This window comes from Centruroides sculpturatus, unplaced genomic scaffold (assembly GCF_000671375.1).
Source record: "Centruroides sculpturatus isolate CEXI.00-Female unplaced genomic scaffold, Cexi_2.0 scaffold103, whole genome shotgun sequence".
Lineage (NCBI taxonomy): Eukaryota > Metazoa > Arthropoda > Arachnida > Scorpiones > Buthidae > Centruroides > Centruroides sculpturatus.
The window spans coordinates 455,592-473,373 of record NW_019384303.1 but is presented as its reverse complement, the minus strand read 5'-3'; the positions used below and the strand labels follow the sequence as shown (position 1 = coordinate 473,373).

The 17,782-nt window shown below is 27.0% G+C and overlaps 3 protein-coding genes across 3 annotated transcripts in view; 2 read left to right on the top strand and 1 right to left on the bottom strand.

The window, feature by feature from the left end:
- LOC111617967 (5-oxoprolinase-like) overlaps window positions 1-15,000 on the top strand; it is a 43,243-nt gene extending 28,243 nt beyond the window's left edge. The window contains exons 14-24 of the mRNA XM_023359375.1: window positions 390-564; window positions 1,801-1,910; window positions 2,024-2,098; window positions 3,564-3,710; window positions 3,785-3,919; window positions 3,989-4,138; window positions 5,376-5,450; window positions 5,557-5,639; window positions 11,958-12,118; window positions 14,399-14,496; window positions 14,757-15,000. Of these exons, the coding sequence (XP_023215143.1) occupies window positions 390-564; window positions 1,801-1,910; window positions 2,024-2,098; window positions 3,564-3,710; window positions 3,785-3,919; window positions 3,989-4,138; window positions 5,376-5,450; window positions 5,557-5,639; window positions 11,958-12,118; window positions 14,399-14,496; window positions 14,757-14,906 (1,359 nt within the window). The 3' untranslated portion in view covers window positions 14,907-15,000. The remainder of the gene's footprint in view (window positions 1-389; window positions 565-1,800; window positions 1,911-2,023; window positions 2,099-3,563; window positions 3,711-3,784; window positions 3,920-3,988; window positions 4,139-5,375; window positions 5,451-5,556; window positions 5,640-11,957; window positions 12,119-14,398; window positions 14,497-14,756) is intronic.
- Window positions 6,403-8,545, top strand: LOC111617975. Its single transcript, XM_023359388.1, has one exon. The coding sequence runs from the start codon at window positions 6,955-6,957 to the stop codon at window positions 8,236-8,238; it is 1,284 nt and encodes a 427-aa protein (XP_023215156.1). The 5' UTR covers window positions 6,403-6,954; the 3' UTR covers window positions 8,239-8,545.
- A 539-nt stretch (window positions 15,001-15,539) lies between the features above and the next one.
- Window positions 15,540-17,782, bottom strand: part of LOC111617931 (neuropilin and tolloid-like protein 2) — a 55,262-nt gene continuing 53,019 nt past the window's right edge. Inside the window, exon 10 of the mRNA XM_023359323.1 lies at window positions 15,540-16,363. Coding sequence (XP_023215091.1) covers window positions 16,292-16,363 — 72 coding nt within the window. The 3' untranslated portion in view covers window positions 15,540-16,291. The remainder of the gene's footprint in view (window positions 16,364-17,782) is intronic.

The following is a 17,782-nucleotide window of genomic DNA, read 5'->3' as shown; positions in this document are numbered from 1 at the left end:
CAAGCCAATGAAAATCTTAATAAAAACCAATTACTACAGATAACAATTTCCACTTTCTAAGAGAAATTATTGTTATTTCTGATCTAAGAATTGCCTGTTTCCTCTAGTTCCAGTAAAATCTGATTTTTATTGATTTTATTTTAAAAAATATCAGTGAAAAATAAGAAAGTTGTAAGAAACATAATTTTAAATGTTTTACAAAATTACATCTTAATCTATAATTACATAATTGTCATATTTATACAATTAAAAAAGAAATGTTAAAATTTTAAAATATTATACAGTATTATAAATTGTAATAATTAAAATTATTAAAAATATAATATTGTCTAAAATAAAATATTTAATTTATTTTAAAATTTACTTTAATATTTACATTAATTTTTAAGGTATTTTATGGTGAACAACCTAAGCCAATATTTTTTGTTGCAAGCAGAGGCCATCATGCAGATATAGGTGGTATATCTCCTGGTTCTATGCCACCACATTCTACTAGTCTCTCACAAGAAGGTGCTACATTTATTTCTTTTAAGTTAATAAAAGATGGAATTTTTCAAGAGAAAGGTAATTTTGTGAAGTTATAAATAAAAATTATTGAAAATTTAGTTTCCTTAATAATTTAATGATAAATAATGTATACTGTTTTTTCTTCATTGGATTTTTATTTAATAATGAATTATTCTGAAATAAAAAAATCATTATATACAATTATTGTACAAATGTGATCAGTATTCATAAGGTGTTTTGAAAAAGTTGATTATTTTTATTTATTCTAGGGAATATTATTCATTTAATTAAGATTCTTGTCTTCCTTTATTATTTTTTCTTTTGATAGACATATTATATTAAAAGGATTTATTTCATAAATAAAATTTTATACATTTTTATTCTATGTTTAACAATACATTTTATGCCAAATATTACAATAAAATTTTTACTGTAATGCAAAATGTCAGAAAAAAATTTATATAATTGGATACATTATACAACTTTTTAGTTTGATTACATTACTAAAAGTAATGTAATAAGTTGATAAATACTTTAAATTGATAAAAAGTCCTAGAATATAGCTTCCCACATATGATGATAAGACATTCATGAAGAATAAGGAGAAAATTTTAAAGGCTTTTGAATCGACAGAACCTATGAGAAAACACATGCTGATATATGACATTGGTCTTATTAAAAAAACTATTCTTATGTAGTTTGTTAAAACAGAAGCAAACTTTAATAACAGAATATTGTAAATGATACCTTTTTGATAAGTTGTTTTTGTCAATAAAATTTTTGAAAATTATTCAAATTTTCCTCTTATATATAAATTACTGTACTCTAATACAGTACAATAATTTAAACATGTATAAAAATGGTTACATTCTTGCAAATTTTCATTAGCTGAACAATTTCATTATTATTTTGTCTGTTGAAGTAAGATAGAAAGACAACACAAAAAGTATGACAAATTGTATATACAGTACTATATTTAATGACACTGCCAACAATTAAAATTTTCCAAAACCTCACTAACTCAACAACCCACAAAATTCGACATGTTTAGCTTTTCCAGTAAGGTGTCGAGTTATCAGGTTTTCCCTGTACACTATTACCTTTATGTACTATAATATAAATAATGCTGTTATAAAAAAAATTTTATTCAAATTCATTTAAATCATATTTATTAAAAGTATTTATTTATAATGTGTGTAAATAATGTTACAGAATCATAATATATATGATTTTATAAAATTACTTTTATAATTTACACTAAGTAAAAATTTTAAAGAATTTATAATTTTTCAGCTGTAACAGAAATGTTAATGGAACCTGGAAAAATTCCTGGTAGCAGTGGAACAAGAAATCTTAAAGATAATATTTCTGATTTAAGAGCACAAGTTGCTGCAAATCAAAAAGTAAGAAATTAATAATCNTATATATATATATATATATATCATGTCTTTTTGTAAACATTTGTTCATTTATTATTTTTATTATATTTCTATAATAAAATATTTGTACATATTAGGGAATTATGTTAGTTACTGAACTGATTGATGTATATGGTTTGGATGTGATACAAGCCTATATGAATCATATACAGGTAAGAATTATTTAATATTGCTCTAGATACATTTTTAGAAATAAACAAATGAATATAAATTTAATTAAAAATGTCAATAAGATAATAACTTAAAATAAAGCCTGATATTTAAAAAATATCAAAATAGCTACAATGGCAACTAAAAATAATCCACAATTAAGAAATGAAACAGTTGTGGAATTTCATCAGATGACAATTTTATGAAAATTGCCATCCGATGAAATTCTACAATTGAAACTTTTGCAAAGATTTGTCACCAGGGGGAGGTTATGAAATATCTACATTTACCAGAACATTTTCCTCAGTAGATATAAAGCCTGAAAATCCTCAAGTGTTAAAGATGGAAAGAAAAACAAAGATGTCTGTAAGATCTGCCAGTTCCAATTTTAACTTTATAATTTTAATTCGATTTTTAGAATTATTTTTTGGATAATTAAATTTTTCTGTGTTTTTTAAAGGAATATTTTTAAATTTGATGGCCAAGCAGCTTAAAAAGAAAGGTCAGGTCATCAATTGTTTCTATTCTGGAACACAAGAAGTAAATGAATGATGGTTACCAATTTTGGACAGACTAAGTCTTCAAGTTAATTAAATGAAACAGATTGAAAAATATTTTTATATTTACATTATAAATTGATTTTTTTCATGCTTTTTTGATTGTAACTTGACTAGGACATATTAGCCTGTCTCTGCTTACACATAATTGCTACTTACATATTCTAATATAGCAAAATTTAAAAAATATGAGAGTGAATGTGCTATGTGCATTTTTAAAATTATGGATTGTCATGGATGCATGTTTATCTATTCTTATCACTGTTTTTTGATAGAAATGCAAATCACTACTGATCAAAAGCAACTTTTGGTAAACAGTGGAGTTTGCTGAGTTTGTGAACTACAAAATATTATTGAGTACTGAACCTCAACTATTATCTGAAAATGTGTTCTTATTAAGCAGCATTGAAAATGAGCAGAACTAGCATGTATTATTGTTATCAGGCTATGGGAACCCTGTCAGTACCTTCATTCATCCAGATTGTCATTAAGGCTTCTACTAATGTTATCGTCATTTTTTATTTTGGGCTTTATAAATTACATATTTTGATTATGATTTTATAAAATTACTTTTATAATTTACACNCTTATAATAATTATTGACAAATTTTTTATCATAAAGTAGAATGTACAAACTAATTTTTTTTAAATAACACAATAAACACAATAAAAATTTTATTTAAAAATGATAAGTTTTAACATCAAAATAATTTTAATTTTAGTTTTCAATAATAATATGATGATAAAGGATTATTATAGACTGCAAGATATTTTGTAAAATAAAAATTTTTAAATTATGTAAATGAACGTGATTATGATTTTTAAATGTAATTTTTTATAATATAGTATAATTATATTTTAAAATATAATTTTTGCAGATTTATATGTTTTAATGGCTTTATATTCACAGAACAATGCAGAAATTGCTGTTAGAAATATGCTGAAAGAAATTGGTAATAAAGTTTCATTCTCAGATAACTATGTAAATTTATGTGCTGAAGATTACATGGATGATGGAACAATGATTAAACTTCAGATTCAAATAGATAAAAATCAAGTAAATTTTCTACATGTGATGTATATATGTTGTTATCCTCTTTTTTTATTATATCTAAGATTACATATTATTAGGGAACTGCTATATTTGATTTTAATGATACTGGTTATGAAGTATATGGAAACTGTAATGCTCCAAAAGCTGTCACACTGTCTGCAATAATATACTGTTTACGCTGTATGGTTGGCTATGATGTTCCTCTAAATCAGGTAATTACAAAATACTTTTAATAAAAAAATAATTTTGTTCTTAAAATAATAACATAAATAAATGTATAGGGTTGTCTTGCACCTGTAAAAGTTATCATTCCAAAAGGATCAATATTGTCACCATCACAAGATGCAGCTATTGTAGGAGGAAATGTATTAACATCACAAAGAATTGTAGATGTGGTTTTCAAAGCTTTTAAATCTTGTGCAGCATCTCAGGTATTTACATTGTAATATTTAGCTAAATTTTTAAAAATTATTATATATGTATATTTTATTTAAATTTAAAAATTTATCTTTCATATCACAATATCGAATAACAATTAAAACATTGTTATTTGATATTGTGATATGATAGGTAAATATCAATAAAATATATTAAATGTTGCAAAGAAAAACTGTATAAAACCATTTCATATATTATTAATATAAAAATGAGTTAAGTATAGTCTAGCATAGGTGTATTCCAAGAGGGAAAGAGGGAGGTGTGTTTTCTCTTAACCTAAAAAATATAAAACTTTTTAGATTTAACTACTAAAAATATTTTATGTCCAAATCTATTCTTTATTTTCCCCTAATGGTAATATCTGGCAATGTCTCTGTGATGTAGAAACAATTAAGCTATAAGCCTTCACTTCTGATATTTTATTACCATATGTAAAAAAAATAATGGTTAAGCATTATTTATTTTAATATTATGATAAATTTTATCAATTTGAATAACAAAATAAACACAATGTTTAGAGAATAAAGTTACTGGATGTTTAAATTTTTACAAAGATTTTTCATCTGCATTTACTTTAAACTCAAAAATTTTCATCAGCTTGATTATTTGGATTTGGAAAAAAGAAAGACAAGTTATTAATATTATATAAAATTATGATAGAACAAATGCTAAGCATTCAAAACAAGCATGTTTGGTTATAATACTTGAAAACTATAGTTTGTTGTTACAGATATTTCTAGAATAAGATAAGAAACTTTTAAATCATAGAAAAATAGACTAATGTAATACTTCTATAAATATTGTAATATAAAATTTAGAAAATTAATTACAAATTATTATCTTAATAAAACTTTGTATTTAAATTATTATCTGAGTAGACAAATAATTTAAAATTTTATTTTTATTATAAAACATATCAACAAATATAAAAAACATGATTAAAGTTTGAACTTATATTGAAGTGGAATGAGAAATTAGTGTATTGGGAGTATATAAATATAAGAAATAGATTAAATGTAGAAAAATTCATTAAGATTAGCTATTGTTACATGATTTAAAATAGAGAAAATAACTCTCTATTTTGTGTTTTTGTTTTTATAAACAAATAAAATCAAGTTGTTGTTACTTGTTTATTCTAGAAATTATAGAATCACTTTCTATGTAAGAAGAGAAAATAGTTTTTTTTTAAGTACATATTTATTACTATATTTACTTTAATTTTTGTTTCAGGGTTGTATGAATAACATAACTTTTGGAGACAAAGATGTTGGTTACTATGAAACTGTTGCTGGTGGTGCTGGAGCTGTATGTAATAAAGTTTAAATAATCATAATTATGGTTTTTGTGTGTTTCTAAAATATAATTTGAATGTTAAATTTTATTAGAAAGATTGTACCATTATTTATTTTAGGGTCCAAGCTGGCATGGTCGTAGTGGTGTACATACTCATATGACTAATACAAGAATGACAGATCCTGAGATTATTGAAAAGAGGCAAGATTATAAATATGTTATTTTGAAAAATAGAAAAAGAAAAAAATATCTTTGTGTATAATTTAAATAAAACTGTAGAAATTCAACATAGTTTTTATAAAAATTTATCATTTTCAACAAATTATTTTCTATATGGAATAATAGTTGTTGAATGTGTTTGTTGAAATGATGGATATTTTAAATAAGTTATTCTGAAGAATCGGTAATATTTTATTTAAAATATTTTAATGTTTAATTTCAAGTATGTTGAATTGAATTTTAGATTTACATAGATCTGAATTTTATAGAAATATTTTTAAATAAATATTATAATGAACAACAGATTATTTTATACTTTTTAAAATCAGTTTAAAGAATTTATTTTCTTAATTAATTTTTTAAATTAATGAAAGTATAAAAATCAAGTTTCATTTAAATTTATATGTTAGTTTAGTGTTTTAGTTTTTTATTCTATCAATACACTCCAGTATATTCACTATCTCACTAAAGTATCCAGACATCTATAAAATGAAAAAGGTTTTTAGTTATAACTAGACAGCGGATTTTAGGCAAATGCCTATTTTTTTCCCTTAGCATATACATGGCAAAGATTTTGTATTAACACTTTTCATGAACATTTAGACCGAAATAATGGTATTTTAAAATGCCTAAAAATGCCTAATTTGACGTTACTGCCTATTTTTGCCTAAAACATAAAGTTTAGCCTGTTTTCATATTTTTAAAAAGTTTTTAATTTTTCGTTTCGTTTCCCACAAAGATTTACTTTGATTCTTAACATACTGTATTGCTTACATTCCAAGGCAGTTAAAATTTTACAAATTCTCCCTCCACCATACCCTCTGAAAACAGCAATTAGCCACACCTAGTCTTTTGTCACCAAGTCATAAAATCCCGAATTGCCAGAATAACAGCCTGACAGTCTACTGCAGATCAGTTTTATTTTTGTCTTTGGAGTGTTCACTTGTGGATAAAATTTTAGTGAAAATGCCAAAAGTTAAAACATCTAAAGCTTCATTAATTCGGCAATGGCTTCAAGAATTCCCTCATTACACGTCGGATGGCAAGATTATTCTGTGCCAAGTCTGTAATAAAGAGGTCAGTAAAAAAATATTTTCATAAATTAAAATATTACTGCAAATTACAAATTATATATACTGTACTGTATAATGTTAATATATATAAAATATAAAGTAGTTTAAAAACAACAAATAATAAAATTTAATATTTTTTGTAGGTGTCCAGTGAAAAGAAATGCCACCTCACACAACACGCACAAGGTGCTCAGCATAAATCAAACGTTGAACGAAAATATAAAATGAAACAGACTCTCTTGACGCAGACTTCAGAGACTTCATCAAAGAAAAATGAGTTTAGTGCTGATTTGTGTCATGCTATTATAGCAGCAAATATTCCATTTAAAACATTGGAGAACACTCATTTTAGAAATTTCTTGGAAAAGTACTGCCACCAGAAAATTCCTTCAGAGTCGACACTTCGAAAGTATTATGTGCAACCTGCATACGAAGATATTATTTCCAGGATAAGAGACAATCTTAAGGACTCTTACTTGTGGTTCTCTGTAGATGAAACAACGGACAGTCTTGGACGCTACGTTGCCAACTTGATTGTTGGAAAGCTTGATGCCGATGGGCCCTCCAGAGCTTACCTGATCTACACAAAACAGTTGACTAAAACTAACCATGAAACAGTGGCTCATTTTGTGAACAATGGACTAAAGATAATTAATCCTGATGAAGATAAAGTTCTTGTAGCCGTAACAGATGCTGCTTCATACATGGTTCCTGCCATGAAAACACTTAAGATTTTTTTTCCTGCTCTTGTCCATGTGACATGCTTGGCCCATGGTCTCAATCGGGTAGCAGAGCAAATCAGAGTAGAATACGAGAAGGTGAATAAACTCATCTCCTCTGTCAAGAAAGTGTTCATTAAAGCCCCATCAAGAGTGCAAGCTTTTCGGCAGATGCTCCCAGATGTTGCTCTTCCTCCAGAACCTGTTCTCACTCGTTGGGGAACTTGGCTGAAGGCTGTTAACTACTACAGTGAACATTTCTCTGATATAAAGAAACTTCTGGACACTTTAGCGGATGATGCAGTTTGTGTAACTAAAGCCAAGGAAATTTTGAATGACATTTATGTTCAGAACGACTTGGTGTACATTAAGTCTCATTTCACATTCATTGCAGACACTATTACTGCTCTTGAAAGTAGTGGGAAACCGATATATGAACAAATTGATCTCCTCAACAGAGCAAAGCAGAAACTTTGTGATGCACCAGGCACTGCTGCAGAAAAAGTGAGGAAAAAGTTGGATGCAGTGCTTCAAAAGAATACTGGATTAAAGTCCTTGTTTGTTGTGGCTGATATTTTGGCAGGAAAGAAGAGCAAAACCGAAAGTGAATTCCCAGTTCATCTTCTTCCAAGGTTGAAATACTGTCCGTTATCGTCAGTAGATGTGGAACGCTCTTTCTCTGCGTATAAATTAATACTCAGTGACAAACGTTGCAACTTTTCTATTGAAAATTTGGAAAAAGTGCTTATAATATATTGTGAAGCAAACTATGGGAAACAGAGTGAATAAAAAATGTAAAGATAATTGTTTGTCTACTTTTGCGTTTGCAGCATTCTGAATATGTGCATTTTTGTTTGGAATACATATGTTAAATAAATAATCCATTGTCTGATAAGTACATTACTTGTTCATTGTGCAAATTTTGACCGCCTATTTTTTGTTTATAAAGCCTAAACGAGACAATTTAAGAGCCTATTTTAGGCGCCTAAAACACTACTTTTAAGGGCCTAAATGTCCGCTGTCTAGTTATAATGTATTTCTCACATGAAATTTAAAAAAATAATGACAAATCTGAAATTTTCAGACGTTTACACTAGAAAAAATTTTTAATAAAATTGAAGACAAAACTGTCCAAAACGGATCACCATTTATTACTTGTGTTCCAAGACTAAAACATTTTCGGCGACTGACCTTCCTTTTTAGGCTACTTGTCGCCGTAGAGTTTACAAAAAGTCCTTTTACAAACACAAACATCCAATTAAAATTTTAAAAAATTTCTGAAAAAGGAACTGGTGACATACAGTTGTCTTGCTTACTTCCATCATACCTTCTTTTGGGGTTTCTTCTTCTTTTTATCTACTAAAGAGTAGCGCTGGAAAATGTAGATTTTTAGAGAAGTTGCCCCCCTGGTGACGATATATGTAGAAATTTCTTCTGTAAATCTTCGTCCGATAGAATGTTTTAGTCTTGGAACACAAGTAATAAATGGTGATCCGTTTTGGACAGTTTTGTCTTCAATTTTATTAAAAATAATTCTCTATCGGACGAAGATTTACACTAGAAAAAATATTTACATGTGCAAAAAAATATTGATCAAAAACAGCAATACAATTTTATTTCAAACTGTGAAAATTTTCATATCACAAAAGTATTTAGACAGAGGAAATAAACAATAGAAAGTGTCAGATCATTTGCTTAAAAACATGATTACAACAATTTGCTTCAACAAATGAGTTAAAGTATTTGTTTCATACTTGAGTTGTTTTATTTTGTTATTGTGAACAATGAAAACAAACAAACTAACCATTGTTCTTAAAGGACTCATTATTAAGGAATAGCAAAAGGTAAACCTCGCAGAACAGTTTTACAATTCAAGATACCATTACGAAATTCCTTACGACAAATAGTATAATTAATAAGGCTTGAACTGGACGTCCTGAAATATTTACCTCAAGACAGAAATGTGTCATTGGCAGGAAAGTGAAGAAAAATTCACAAATAATTGCTCCTAAGCTTATTGTTGAGGTTTCTGTAGAATGTGGAGTACATACATCTGCAGAAACTGTCAGAAAAATTTTAAAAGCAAGTAGCTATAAAGATTTTATGGCCATGAAAAAGGCAGCAGTAAAGTTTAAAGTTTGCAGAAGACTTTTATACAAAATCAGTTTTGAAGTCAGATGATCCAAATTCATTGTGTTTGGTTTGAATGATTGCCTGAAAGTATGAAGAAAAGCTGGAGAATCTTAAAAAATGAAAAATCTGATCCCTACAGTGAAATGTGGAGATGGTTTAGTGTTATTTTGAATTTTATGTATGCAAATAGTGCTGGAACTCAGTAATTTGTTCAGAGAATAATGAATCAATATGTGCATAAATAGATTTTAAATAACAATGTTCAAATCAGTAAGAAAATTAAAGTCTGGATAAGATTAAGATATCAAGGGTTTGTTTTCCTGCATGACAATACTTCAAAGCACACTTCAAAAATCAGTCAGTTTCTTGATATGCACTGTATAAAAGCACTTTCTTGTCCTCCACATTTGCCTGACCTCAATCCAATTGAGCATTTATAAGATCACATTGAATGAACAATCAGAACAGAATCAATAACAAACAAAACTGATCATAAAAACATCATCAGAGTTTTAAATTTAATAGATAAAGCAGTTATAAAATTTGGATGAATCAATGCCTAGTTGTTATCAGGGAAAAAGGAGGCCAAACTTATTCTTAAAAGTATAAAATATTTTGTTTTATCATTATTTATTTCTTCTGTTTGAATACTTTTGTTATGTAAAAATTTTCACAGTTTTAAATAAAAATATATTTCTCTTTTTGGTGAATGTTTTTGTACATGTAAATACTTTTTTCTAGTGTAAGAAAGTCTAAAGATTCTACATCTGTCATTATTTTTTTTCTCTTTCAAGCTCTTCTAAGGTTGAAAGAGATATTTCTATAGTTTTCTTGAATTTTCAATTATACAATATTTTAACTTATAAAAATTTCATCTTGTATAATATTAATATGTTTATCCATTAATTAAACAAATAATAATTAATAATTCGAAAAGTTAATAAACCTTTAATTTATTACTCATTTTACAGCAAAATATTAAAGTAAACAGAAATTTTAAGAATTAATAAAAAATTAAATTGTTTACATATCCAATCTTTACTGTTACATTTTAAAAAATGTTTTTGATTATGTATTATTTACTTCTATATAAGAATGATCAAGAAGATTCACAATAGATAAAAATGTAATTTATTTCAAAATTAATATTTAATTTATCCCAGAAAATATATAAAAATTTAGAAATTTATTTTGTTTTACTATTTTTAAACTTGATATATTATCATCAACAATTTATATTTACAAAATATTCCAATCCAAATATGAAATTAATTCAGAAAAATTGTAAGCATTTCTTTAATCCAGAAATTATCATGTATTAATAACAATGATAACAATAGGTTTTTAAGGCTAAAATGTCCATAATTTTGATTGTTTAGGAAGACAAAATTGTATTTTTTTCATATATAAAGTTAAATATTTTGTACTTTGTAGTTTTAAAAATTTCTAATTTTTTTTTTTTATATAACTTGAAAAAAAAATTATTTATAGTACTTTAACCTTATTTACTTTCTTTTTATGTATTTTTTAATCTTGAAAATAAATATTTAAAATAAACTTTTATTCAAAACATTAATTAATTATTAATGATAGTTAAAATTTAAAAAAAGAAAAATGATTTTTTGACTTTAATCAATTTTTATATCTTCAGCAGTAAGAAATAATGGTTCTATACTGAATTTCAGAACATCAAAACATTCTTCAAGGAGCCAAAAAATTGTTTATATTGGGAATTATTCCATCATTGGCAATTTAAACTTGTATTCGGTCCATATTTTAGATTAAAATTCTACCATTTATTCCGTTATTATAGTAACATACTCAAAAAAAGTCTGACATTCAATAGTTTTATATACCTTTTGTAATTTTTAGCTTGACCTCAAGAAGCAATTACTGTCTGAGAAAACTTTTAATATTGGAAGTTCCACAAATTTGAATATTGATTTTACTTGTAAGAAAATAGTAATGTATTTCTGAAAAGCAATTTTATACACAATGAAAGTATTTGATTAAAGTTATATTGATATTTTAGTTTTATTTAAAGCAATATCTGTTTTATTATTTTAAATTGTTCTAGTTTCAATGATTAAATAATTTAATTAAACAAGATAAGAGCATATTTAAATAATTTATAAATCAAAAGAACATGCTTTATTTGACTTTGTATGAAATTACATTATCAGATTTAAGCAAGGAAAAAATCTATTATAAACTTTGGAATCAAGTAATTATTAATTTTATTATTAGAGCTGATAATATTATCTTCCATTAAGCACATATTTAATTTCAAACATAAGAAGTGCTGTAATTCTAAAAATACATTAATATTTATTGTTGCTGATAAAATAAAATTAATATAAATTATACTTTTATAGATATCCTGTGATAGTTCGTTGCTTTCATTTAAATCCAGACACCGGAGGTAAAGGAGAATTTTGTGGCGGCGATGGCATCGTGCGAGAATTATTATTTCGAAAGGAGTTGGTTCTTTCAGTATTAACAGAAAGAAGAGTTTTTGCACCTTATGGAATGGAAGGTAATATCTATTGTAATATTTAAATTCATAAAACAATTTTTTTTCCATTTTGGAATTAATGAACTTAGATTTATTTTAATCATATGATAAATATTATTGATACAAACATATGACTCTAAATATATTTATATATTTAGAGTCATAAATTATGATCTATTACAATAAAATATATAACAAATGAACCATATAATTAAAATTTCTCAGGAAATCTAACAATATATTGTACAATTCAAGTCACCAAAGTACATATGACTCTAAATATATTTATATATTTAGAGTCATATGTACTTTGTCATATGTACATATAGTCATATGTACTTTTAAATATATTTATATATTTAGAGTCATATGTACTTTGTTAGATTTCCTGAGAAATTTTAATTATATGGTTCATTTTTTATATATTTTATTGTAATAGATCATAATTTATGCACATAGAATAAATCTTTGGGATATATATCATTTCAGTAAGTGATACAGAAGTGTTCACCAGAGATGTTATATATTATTCTTTTTACCTCTATGTCCTTACTTTTTTAAATTTCTATGTTTATCCTTGTCTACTTGGATCTTGTTTATTAATAGGACTTACTTTACTGGTGTAGTTTCTGATTAGCAAATAGAGAAATTTTTGTCAAAATTCAAAACAAATGATTTCAGGTGAAAATAAAGATATTTTGTTTTGACTTTTGAGTAAGATCTATTTGCTAATCAGAAACTAAACCAATATAATAACTCCTATTAATAAAAAAGGTCCAAATAGACAAGGATACACACAGAAATTTGTCACATTTATATCTTCAATTGCTTGTCTTAACTCATTATAGGTTTCATACTAAAAAAACACTTCGATAAACTCAAATTTATATAATGTTCTCAGTAACACATATAAAGATTATATTTTTAAATAAATGTTTTTATTTCTTATATTATTATAAAATTTTAAAACAAATTATTTTGAAATAATAATTACTTTTTTTAATCATGATTTATTTGGATGTATGAAGATAAATGGGGATAATATAGTTTAAGTGGAAAGAGATTAGTTTTTTGATGATGACTTCACTAAAAGAGTGAATTGAAAGAAGAAAAATATTAAAATAAAACTTTTAATGTTGAAAGACATTATTAATCAAGATGCAGTCTTTTATTTTTCTATAATTTTAATCCATCTTGCATCTGGATGATGAATAATTTATGAAATTTTATCCATTTAAAAATAAATAATAATTTGAATAAATTTATTCGAATTTCTAAACACGTTGCCCTCATAGCAGCAACTTTTGATAAACGAAGACGACGGTGAAGATACAACTGGCCAATAAATTACAACAAGATCGACTTGTTGTGACATAATTTACGAGTTTCGCATGTCGGATTAAAACGTTATTTAACATTTATACACGAAAATCGATTTTTGACGGCTTATATAACACGGAATTAGCCTGATTCCGTAGCACAAGATATATAACATTGATGGGAATCAATGCATCCCTTTATCTTCTCTTCCATCAATACATTTGCTGTTAATATCCTACAGAATAATTTCTTTAATACAGAAGAAATAAAAAAATAGAAAATATCCTTTATGGTCAACAAAATTATGTTTTATATTTTTGTTGGCCCGCCTCTTTTCAGTTGCAAATGGCATTTGCCTTCCAGTTTATAAAGTAAAAGGTAACGTGAGTTGCTAACATTAACACGCACACAAAATCGAATATCTTCATTGGAAACGGCGAATATCCAACAAAGTTATTTTCCTCCGATCTCATCTATTAGAAGAGAATGACACGATGGAATATTACAGGAATTTGAATATGCCATCCCTCTCAGCCGCATCACTCATTCTCCACTAATTACCGACTGGTGTAGTAGTCTGTTGGATGACACTAATAACCGGACATATTTCAGCTACGTCATTGCCCCGTGACAAATATTATCCGGTTTACTCTTTTTCTATCCCCCACGTTCACTTCAATTCTCTAGAAAATTGTAGGATCTGTTATTGTCTAACGTTTATTCCTTCAGTCATTATTATGCTGGCTGTGTGTGTGTGAGCCGAACAGTTTGTTTTAATGTTATTCTCTCTCTCTCTTTACTCTTTTTTTCTGCTTTGCTAGCCTTTAACGACGTTCCATTCTTTTATTATTTTCTGTTTTTTTCTGGTTTATTAAGCGAGATCGTCCGTGACGCTTCCTTACAACGTAACTTTGGTGGAATAATGCGGGCAATCCAGTAAATTACAATTGAAGATAATTTAATTGATGAAATTTTTATCAGGTGGAGAGAATGGCAAAAGAGGTTTGAATCTTTTGATAACAAAAAATGGCCGAGTTATCAACCTTGGAAGCAAGACGTCTGTAGTCGTTAAAGCCGGTGTAAGTATCATTTATTATCAGTTTTTTTAAGTATCATTTCGTGATACGTGGCGCCATCTGATGCTCCAAAAGATCAACTAATAAATCGATAAATTATTAAGTTTTTTTTTTAAATTTAAAATAATTAAAATATCGAAAATATTACTAAAAATATTCATTTGATGAATATTTATATTTTTGAATAATTTTATTTAAGAAAAAAAATAATTTTTAGTATACTATATATATGTATTTTTATTGTTTATTTGGCATCGTTTCAGGACATATTCCATTTAGAAACTCCTGGTGGCGGGGGCTACGGTAAACCGGGAGAAAATGTCGATCGTTGTACACAAAAGTTGACCACAATTCGCCATTTTGTAGAAAAAGGAAGTGTACACGAATATCGCCGTATGCAAGAAACAGCTTAAAAGCTTAAATGAATTTTTATATATTATAGTTTAATTATTGTCAAAAGGTCCGAGAGACAATTAAATTGTGTTGACATTATTCATTGTCGTTTACTTTTTTAATTAATTTCCTTCACAGTTTCTTCCTGGCAAACTTTATCTAAAGATACGTTTTCAAACCGTAATTCCTCTAAACTTCTCCTCTCAAAAATTGGGAGGGGGTGTTCGAAATTGCGAGGTAACACCGCCTCTGGAAGGGGCATTTGTCGTTAGTTTGTTTGTTAACGACGACAATCGATCTTTTGACCTGATGTAGAGATGTTTGGACAGACTGTCAATACCTGTTTTCCCACTGACTTGCTGAACTGTGTTGGAACAGATTTCTGTTCCTTGATCCGTTTAAATCAACTTAGACTCGGAAAAACTCTTCAGCTATCAAGAAAGAGATTGAAAGCTTGGCTTATTTCAAAAAATATTTATTTTAAAGAACGTAACGGAGAATTCCAACTTTGTTTATTATGCTGATAGACCCTGGTGTTGTGTCATCTGATAATACTTGTTAAAGCGACAATCATTTTTCTCTAATTATTCCTCCTCCTCCTCCTCCTCTCCCCAGTTCTTGCTCATCTTTTTTTTGCATCGCTGCCAATTTATTTAGTGGTTAGGAGTTGTATAGCTGCCAAATTCTGCGCGGAAGTGAGTTCTGATAAAATTTCGGCCGCATTTAGGGAAAAAGAGTTCACGAAAATATCCCCAAATTGGTGAGAAGTTTAAGAAATTTGTATTAAATCGTGTTGTAAATTCATCAGATTGAGAGAGACGAAAAGTACTTTCTTCAAACAATACATTTTATTTCCAAAAATTTCCAAACTTTTTTTTTCTACTGGACAGACATACAGTTTATATCCTCGTGCATATAAAAGGCACAAAGGCTCAATTTATTATCGCTCTTTTCTATAAATTCTTATCGAATATCCCGAGAACGATTTGGGGGTTTTTCTACACGCGTGTTCGGTCATCCATGTTAAATGAAATATTTTTTCCTTGAAATTCAATAATAAAATGAAAATTTCCCGTATATTACAATCTATGACTTCTCCGCTTCCCCGCTTCTACGTTATTGATTATCTTTAAAAAGATTACTATGGATTACCGAACACAGTCCTTTGGATATAAACACGTGACTTCACACCCGAAAAAAACCTTCTGATATGTGAAGGCCTATTGACGAACGATCCTCTTCACTAATCACATATTCCTAAACGATGGACGAGGACACAGTAAAAAAACATTTTGTTTTGTTGTCTCCATGGTAGAAAAAGAAAGCAAACATCTCGACAGTAGAAATGCTTGAACTGTTCGTTGTGGACTCTGCCAAAAAATGAGGGAAAGAATTAACCTTATTTTTAACTATGAACTATGACGTCGGGTGCCGAGGTAGGCGGTTCGAAGTTGCAGAGTCCTTGATCGGTTTCGACCACCGCTTCGGCCCTGAAGGATTCTTGGTTATCTTCACCTTCCTCTTCGGCACCCGAAGGAGCAGCGAGNATTTACTTTCTTTTTATGTATTTTTTAATCTTGAAAATAAATATTTAAAATAAACTTTTATTCAAAACATTAATTAATTATTAATGATAGTTAAAATTTAAAAAAAGAAAAATGATTTTTTGACTTTAATCAATTTTTATATCTTCAGCAGTAAGAAATAATGGTTCTATACTGAATTTCAGAACATCAAAACATTCTTCAAGGAGCCAAAAAATTGTTTATATTGGGAATTATTCCATCATTGGCAATTTAAACTTGTATTCGGTCCATATTTTAGATTAAAATTCTACCATTTATTCCGTTATTATAGTAACATACTCAAAAAAAGTCTGACATTCAATAGTTTTATATACCTTTTGTAATTTTTAGCTTGACCTCAAGAAGCAATTACTGTCTGAGAAAACTTTTAATATTGGAAGTTCCACAAATTTGAATATTGATTTTACTTGTAAGAAAATAGTAATGTATTTCTGAAAAGCAATTTTATACACAATGAAAGTATTTGATTAAAGTTATATTGATATTTTAGTTTTATTTAAAGCAATATCTGTTTTATTATTTTAAATTGTTCTAGTTTCAATGATTAAATAATTTAATTAAACAAGATAAGAGCATATTTAAATAATTTATAAATCAAAAGAACATGCTTTATTTGACTTTGTATGAAATTACATTATCAGATTTAAGCAAGGAAAAAATCTATTATAAACTTTGGAATCAAGTAATTATTAATTTTATTATTAGAGCTGATAATATTATCTTCCATTAAGCACATATTTAATTTCAAACATAAGAAGTGCTGTAATTCTAAAAATACATTAATATTTATTGTTGCTGATAAAATAAAATTAATATAAATTATACTTTTATAGATATCCTGTGATAGTTCGTTGCTTTCATTTAAATCCAGACACCGGAGGTAAAGGAGAATTTTGTGGCGGCGATGGCATCGTGCGAGAATTATTATTTCGAAAGGAGTTGGTTCTTTCAGTATTAACAGAAAGAAGAGTTTTTGCACCTTATGGAATGGAAGGTAATATCTATTGTAATATTTAAATTCATAAAACAATTTTTTTTCCATTTTGGAATTAATGAACTTAGATTTATTTTAATCATATGATAAATATTATTGATACAAACATATGACTCTAAATATATTTATATATTTAGAGTCATAAATTATGATCTATTACAATAAAATATATAACAAATGAACCATATAATTAAAATTTCTCAGGAAATCTAACAATATATTGTACAATTCAAGTCACCAAAGTACATATGACTCTAAATATATTTATATATTTAGAGTCATATGTACTTTGTCATATGTACATATAGTCATATGT